Source organism: Planococcus citri, chromosome 5, assembly GCF_950023065.1.
Source record: "Planococcus citri chromosome 5, ihPlaCitr1.1, whole genome shotgun sequence".
In the NCBI taxonomy this organism is placed as follows: domain Eukaryota; kingdom Metazoa; phylum Arthropoda; class Insecta; order Hemiptera; family Pseudococcidae; genus Planococcus; species Planococcus citri.
The window spans coordinates 11,415,816-11,423,381 of record NC_088681.1 but is presented as its reverse complement, the minus strand read 5'-3'; the positions used below and the strand labels follow the sequence as shown (position 1 = coordinate 11,423,381).

General features: G+C 34.7%; 1 protein-coding gene across 1 annotated transcript; it reads right to left on the bottom strand.

Annotated features, from left to right (window-relative positions):
- Positions 1-884: 884 nt before the first annotated feature.
- LOC135848315 (uncharacterized) lies at positions 885-7,132 on the bottom strand. Its single transcript, XM_065368210.1, has 5 exons — positions 3,345-7,132; positions 1,809-2,046; positions 1,419-1,699; positions 1,130-1,323; positions 885-1,045 (listed from the first exon to the last, which is right to left on the bottom strand). The coding sequence occupies exons 1-5, from the start codon at positions 6,969-6,971 to the stop codon at positions 895-897; spliced, it is 4,491 nt and encodes a 1,496-aa protein (XP_065224282.1). The 5' UTR covers positions 6,972-7,132; the 3' UTR covers positions 885-894.
- Between the last annotated feature and the right edge of the window lie 434 nt (positions 7,133-7,566).

The following is a 7,566-nucleotide window of genomic DNA, read 5'->3' as shown; positions in this document are numbered from 1 at the left end:
GTTATCCACATTTCTTATCGACAGGGACTGATTTTGAACATCGCACTGTTCATTTATCACGAATCGTTTATTTCATAAACGAGATTATACTGCATTTTCAACTTTCAAAGGAAATGAGAAAATCAACTAGCTTCCGTTGCATAATTTTTATGTACCATGATGATATTTTAGGAATGTTGTTGATAATTTGTGTGATGTCTTGGTGACCATTGTGCTGGGTACATTTTATATCACCAGTAAGTCACAGAGACATCACCATGCAATATTACGTATCTCTTCAGTGATATTGCATGATGTCGTGGTGACTAAAGTTCTAGTGGTGACATTGCTATGCTTACTGGGAAACCACTCTCACTGGGAATATACAGCTAACAGACCAAGGGTGTAACAGGGTACAATGAGACACAGCTGATTAATCGAAAAGTGGTGATGGAATAGGACTGGTAGTATAGCAGGGTACAATGAGTGGCAGGTGATTTACAAGTCCCCTTTTCTCTTTATTTTTTAGGAATTTATGCATTAAAATAATGAACTGAAATTGAGATTACTCAGTAATTACTTACCCAAATTGAACAAAAAATAATCTACTCCCTCCGCCTTAATGATTCTCAAATTCGGTCCAATATGTACAAAAAATGGTTGATAGTTTAAGAGAACATTCAAATGAAAGTCTCATAAAAACAAATAAATAGGTAATTTACCAAAAATAATCATCCCAACAACTTTCTAACCATAAGAAATCTAAGAAACATAAATGGATACCTAATTACCTACTACCTACACACTACCTACTGAGTAATAAGTCGAGCCAGAATCATCAAAAAAGTAAAATTATAGCTACTATATGTACCTACCTATTATAGAAAAAAAAAAGAACGTGGAAGTTGAAATAAATTATACATACGTTTTCAAAGAGCAGTTAGAAGGTTGTTCTAAGCGGTAACCTGATTTTAAATCCTTGATCAATGTGTCCATGTCTGTAAATGTAGGATAGGGGACACCTCCTAAAGTCAGTATTTCCCACAGTAATACTCCATAAGACCACCTGAATGAATCAGAAGGGAATCATTTGAGATACACGAAAAATATACCTATGCTTAAATAATACATAGGACACAGATTCACTCACACATCAGATGTAGTAGTAAACAGCAAATGCGTTAATGCCTCTGGTGCCATCCACTTAACTGGCAGCTTACCTTTTGTTTTCTTTTTATAGTAATCTTTATTTTGAATATTTCTGGCCAAACCAAAATCAGCTATTTTCAGCACAAAGCCATGAGATACCAGAATATTTCTGGCAGCAAGATCTCTGTGTATGCACTAAAAATCGATCCATTCATACACAATGTATTTACCCAAAATAGCTACCCACGCATACAACATTAAGTAGAACACGATATTAAGGAATGGCTGACCTTTTTAGACGCCAGGTATTCCATTCCTCTTGCAATTTGAAGAGCAAAGGTTAGTAAAGCTTGTTCAGCCAATACTTCTGATGCTTTTTGATAAACAAAATGATGACGCTTCCGAAGAAAATTCAACAAATTGCCGTTTTGAGCATATTCAGTAATGATCAACAATGGTCCATTTTGCGTGATACAGCCAAGAAGTCTAAGGACGTTTTCATGAGCTCCAATTAATTTCAATATTTCCATCTCTTTAACTAAATCAATCATGTCTGAATCTGAATGGGAATCTGAAAAATTTGATCTTCAAAAACCATGCAAAACTGGCAACATGCCAACTATGCAAGCTGCAAGCGCCATTTGGTATTGAAATGAAATAAAAAGAAAAAAATAGGTAACCTTTCAACATTTTAACTGCCACAGTGGTAGTAACATTCTCTTCCAAGATACCAACAGCTTCCCCTTGAACAACTTCTCCAAATTCGCCTTCCCCCAGGTGCTTTCCTAGAGTCAAGTTACCCCTTGGAAATTCCCACTTCTCATCAAGTGGTAAAAGATATTCGACAGCTGTTGCCATTTCAGTAGTGGTACTTTCATATGAAGCATTAACAGCTTCAATCATGACATTCGGTAAATTCTACAAAAAAAAGGAATACATAGGTATAACTTATGAAAACTGCATTAAAATTTCAATACCTCAACATGAGTGTTTATACTTAGTTCTGTGAAGATATACTTAGTTGAATCAGTGGAACAGAAAGGGACCAAGTCACATTTTTGTAATTTTACTTTATGGTAGATCAACTGCGATGTCAGGTTTCTGCAAAATTGCTGGGAAAGTGGTATGCAATAATAACTTTTTTGTTGAAGTTTTTGATTCCTTGAAAAATAACGGGAGTAATATTTTCTTTTTTTTAAAAACTTGATTCATTATTTTCATCAACTTATAATTAATTGTGAGCAATGAATAGCATCTCATTTTAAAGATCTGGTATCGTACCTTCATTTAGCATAAGAACACTTCGAAAAATTGAATCTTAAAGAGGAAAAATTTCAATGTTTGGAAAACATTTTGAGTTATAACATTTCATTGAAATTGATCTGAAGGCGAGAGTAAGCGTCCAAAAAAATTTCATGTTAACAAAGATGTAGAGAATTGAATTTCGAATTGACATAATGTCGTTAGTTTTTTTCTAGAGTGCTTAGTTTTTGAGTATTTCTCAAAAACTAAAATTTCATTTTATGTGCAAATTCATTTTTTTTGAAAAGTGATCAATTTAAAAATTTTTTTTCATTTGGTACAAACCAATAAAAAATACACTTCTTGAGACTATATATCTGACAAACAGTCAAAACAATCAATACTGTTTTCCAACACTTTGTATGTACAAAATTTACTCAGAAAAGTGCGGAGTTTTTTGAGATGAAACAACTTGCAATGTTGTTGGGATTTTGAGTTAGGCCATTTGCGTTTTTACAAGATCTAGATAATGTACCCCACTCAACGTGTTATTTTGGTTGAGGGGGGGGGGGGGTCATACAAACCACAAAAATGCAAAAATGTCAAAATTGATTTTATTTTAGATGTAACCTTATTACTCCCAAGGTGCGAAGTGATGTACTTAGATGTAGAATTAAGCCAAGAATTAAGCCCCCTTTATGTCACAGCGATTTCAAGAGAAGTGTCAATTGAGTGCTAAGACTAAGAGGGGTCAGAGTCCCATTTAGTCAAGCGGCAGCAGTAGCGGTATGAGTGAAAACTTTTTTTTGAAACTGTTCTAAAAATTGTATCTTGGGGTCCTCTTTCGATGACCTTAAACATGTTTACCAACATTTTTTCATTTTTGAATTGAATCAGTTTTTTGTTATTCCTGAAAAATACTAAAATGTGACTTAGCTCCTTTCTGTTCCCACCGATTCAGTTTTATTGCATACCAGCATATCCGCCAGATGTCCATCCAGCTGTATTTGGTTTTCTATAATCACTTGCTTTATGCATTGTCTCATGGAGATTGCATCCATGCCCATTTTATTCACCCTTCGTTGCATTTGCTGCATTGTTTGTGAATATTTCAAGTATACTTTGCCGACTATGATGAATATGAGGATAAATATTGATACTGTAACTACAATATAAATTATAAGCGTGAGTGATGAATTGTTAGCAGATGTATCCCCTTTGGAAATACGATTCACAGAATTGTTTGTAGATGTATTTGCTTTGAGAACAATTTCTTCAAAATATTCACCAATTGACACAGTTATAAATTCAATGTTTTCTAACTGTTCATGTACTTGATCCAAATCTTCTTTAAATATTAATGGTGTCGAGTTGAGACTACTCAATATTAATGGCGTTAAGTTGGGCCTACTCAGAATACAAATCATTTCATTTAGAGACAATGAAATTACACCGCAGCTATGGTTTCCAGCCTTTATATGCATATCCATTATTTGACAGGATTTGTTTATATTATTTCCTTTGACACTGATGAACTCAGTTCCAATGAGCTTCTCAAATTTGGTAGTAAAGTTATGAAATTCCGGATTAGGATATAAAGACACAAGAACATTGCCACTTACAATACTTTTGTGTAAATCACGACTGTCTATCCAAATAACTGAGCAATGCAATGACAAGGGATATTTTGGATTTATTGAGTCACTTTTGATATCTGGAATGTAAGGTGACACACAGACTATGTTTGAAGACTCCGGTGGCATCTCACACGAGCCATTGAAAGAACTTTTTTCACATTGCATGAAGTACTTTTTCCTAGTATCAGCAAAATCATGAAATCCAGTTTTGATAGCAATACCTCCAGCGGGGATACTTTTTGGTTCCAAGTTGAAACCATCAGCATCATGCTGATAATTGTTAATGTAATGGAATGAAAAGTCATATTCCTGAACGAAATGGTCAAAGATAACCCTAACAGCATATGGTGAAAACTCTTTACACATACTACACGGAGAAGCGATACATTCTATTTTAGTACTATCAAGGGAAAATATAAAACATGGTATTTCATCAATATCAACAGAAATTGATGTTCCCGCGTCCAAATTTTCACCTACAATAGTTAGTTTAGTACCGCCAGATGCAGACCCTGAAAGCGGAGAAACCAAATGGATTCTAGGAACTACAAAAGTAAAACTTTCTCTGGATTTCGCCAACACATAATTGACCATCATCTCTATTGGCCCTTCTCTAACTGCCGGATTGGTTACAACTTGGAAAGGTCTTCTTTCAACTTTCTGAGGACTAGATTGATTAATAAAGCAGACAACTTTCTTCATTGGTTCAAACTGATTGTCAATTGGTATGCAAGGTACTCCAGATATGTCAATTGGATTCATTATGTCTTTAAATGAATAACCCAAGTTTTCACCTCGAATAGTGATAGGAAGGCTTCCAAAAGCTGCGGCTTTTGTTGGCCAAAAAGAAGAGATAGTCGGAATTGCTGGATGCAGACATGATTTGATGAGCGCATTAGAATGATTACTGGGTTTTTTATGTTTTTTTATAGTGTGCTTGAACCTGCACTTCTGTTCATCTGTTCTCCAGTAACATTGAGACATCGAATCAATACACTCAAAGCAAGAAGTGTACACGTTGCAATGATGTAATGAGATGTTTGTGCTCCAAACAAATGGAGTATTTTCATTACTAATTAAAATCCACAATGTTGAGCTGAAATAATGACTGCCAGATGGCAAGGCAAGTGAAGAATTTGGAAAACTACAGTCAATTGTATATTCATTTTCTGATTGGTAAGTAACATTTTTTGCAGGAAAAGTAATGTTTAAGTTTCCATCAGCAATCACACAATAAAGATATTCTTTGAATTGTAATAATATAACAGAAAATTCATCCGAACTGGATCTCAATTTAACAGCTATGGAAATGTCACGTTGGAGGTACTCCGAATCATGTGGCTTAAGAATTGATGAATTTTCTGATTTTATGGAATCATACATCGACTTCCAATAACGTATTCTCAAATTACAACTGCATTTTGTAGTACATTCTTTGGTACGTGAGCACCAGTAATTGCATGTTGTATTGGATTGTATACAATCATCATGTGTTCTGAACACCGCACAAGTTATTTGCACTTTTTCTACATCAACTTTGGTGAGTGTATTTTCAGTCATCACCAGCAAATCCTTTTCATATAAAACGAGTTCCGCATTTACTGGGGACTGTTCATCGATTGTTACATCATCATACTCGCATGCACTAGTACTATTCTCCACAATGATCTTTTTCAAGTGCCCAGTACTTGTACCAACAAACACATCTATGTGTGAATCCTCATCTAAATGTCTTGTTGCAATTGCTGTCAGATGCGCATCAAATGTTAGCAAAGAAGGTCTTTTTATTGGAATATTCCCACCAATGGGCATGTTTATGCCTGATAAACAGAAACCCTTATGAATACTATGTTTTATACATTGTCTTCCAGGTGATATAAATTCCACCCCTGGCTTTCCATTTCCATGGAAACAGTTTTTTATATTTTCACCAAATTGTTTGTCAATATCTTTCAGTGAATACATGCATATGGCACTACGGTTATTTGGTTTCTGTGAGTTCATATTTTCACTCTGAGAGAATATCGCAAATAGTAAAGTTTCTCCAGAACCAGAAACTCCTAGAGATGCTGCTTGCACCAAATTATAGGGTCGTTCTCCTTTTACAATGCACTCAAGTGGAATCTCAGCATACCTGTTTACAAGATTTCTTCCGAGAGCTCCACCACAAATCCTAATCAATTTTGAAATATATGGGGATGTTTCTGTTACAGAACTTTGCTGAGTTGTTAAAATGTAGCTCTTGTAGTGGTTTTCAGGAGATTCAAATCCATAAATATAATTTACAATGTATTTATCGCGATATTTGCTATTAAATAAAATCTTGCTGGAATTATCAATTAATCTGAAAGAAGGCAAATTTCTCACAGCAAAAGCTGGCACTTGAAATGGCTGGGTGAAGTTACTATAGGATTGCGCTGTCCATAGAGTGTATCCTTCATCAATATCAGATTCTCTGGCATCCTCTAAATGTTTAATAAAAGCTACTGTTGATGCAGTAGGAGTGTTTGCCACAACAGGTTCAAATACTTTTATAACGTTTGATTCTGACATTGTTGTACCATTCAAATTATATATACTACAAAACTGAAGGGTTCCACAAGTTATCAAACGTGAAGTATCATTTTGTTCATATAGCAGCAAAATTTTGTTATGATTATCCATTGATTTGGGGTTCACTTTCTCATTATAACCAGGTTTTGTAACTGAAAAATTTGTAGAAAATGGTCCGGTTGTAATATTCGCTAACAATTCAAGATCAAGTGATAATTGATACAAACGGTTAACTGCACCAACAAAAATCGAAGATTTAAATACTGTCAACTTATTAAATTTTAGTGTACTGTTGTCAGAGAATACTGTAACCTGACTGGATAACAGTCTTACACCATCAGGCTGTAAGCCCAACAAAATTATCAAAAAAATTGAAAAGCACTCAATTGTTGACTGGCTGCTGAAATACATTTTTTCTATGAACCTCTTTGCAATAACGTGGTAGATCAATCTGGTATGAAAGTATCAAAATCCATTTCTATTGGTTCTTCAATATCAATTTTCCCAAGTTACTAATCAAAATTTAGGCAGGTGGGTGGTTTTAATTGATTATACGTAGCTTCATATTGATAGGTATCTGGAATAAAAACACGAATCACATACATCATGAGAGGTATTCTAACCACAGAATTATTTTGCGTCGAAAAAAAATGAAAATGAACTATCAATCCAAAAGTAAGCGCTTCAACTTTCTAACAAAAATTCAAGAACTGAATTTTTCATTTGATAAAATACGTCTATTCGAGCACTAGTCCTAAGCCGCATTCACAATAAACCTTGAAGCAAATTACAAGTAAAAACAATACCTATGTAAGAGAAAAATAAACCACATGGCACTGTCTCTCATTAGTCTGATTCGACATTAAATAAGGTCCATTTTCCCAGAACGACCACTTTCAGGTAGGGGGGTGAAATTGGTGCCAATCGTTCCTGCTTCGTTTGCGTTCTTTTGAGCACTTACTCTTTTCTTTTGTGCTCCCCTCCGCCCCTCAATTTTTAGAAAAAC

Bases quoted from the DNA above. Each gene is read 5' to 3' on its own strand.
- LOC135848315 (XM_065368210.1), bottom strand. From the start codon at position 6,971: ATGTATTTCAGCAGCCAGTCAACAATTGAGTGCTTTTCAATTTTTTTG. The intron at 2,047-3,344 runs GTATGCAATAAA...TTTTTTTTGTAG, and splicing joins GACATCTGGCGGATATGCTG to AATTTACCGAATGTCATGAT. The intron at 1,700-1,808 runs GTTACCTATTTT...CAAATTTTTCAG, and splicing joins GGCAGTTAAAATGTTGAAAG to ATTCCCATTCAGATTCAGAC.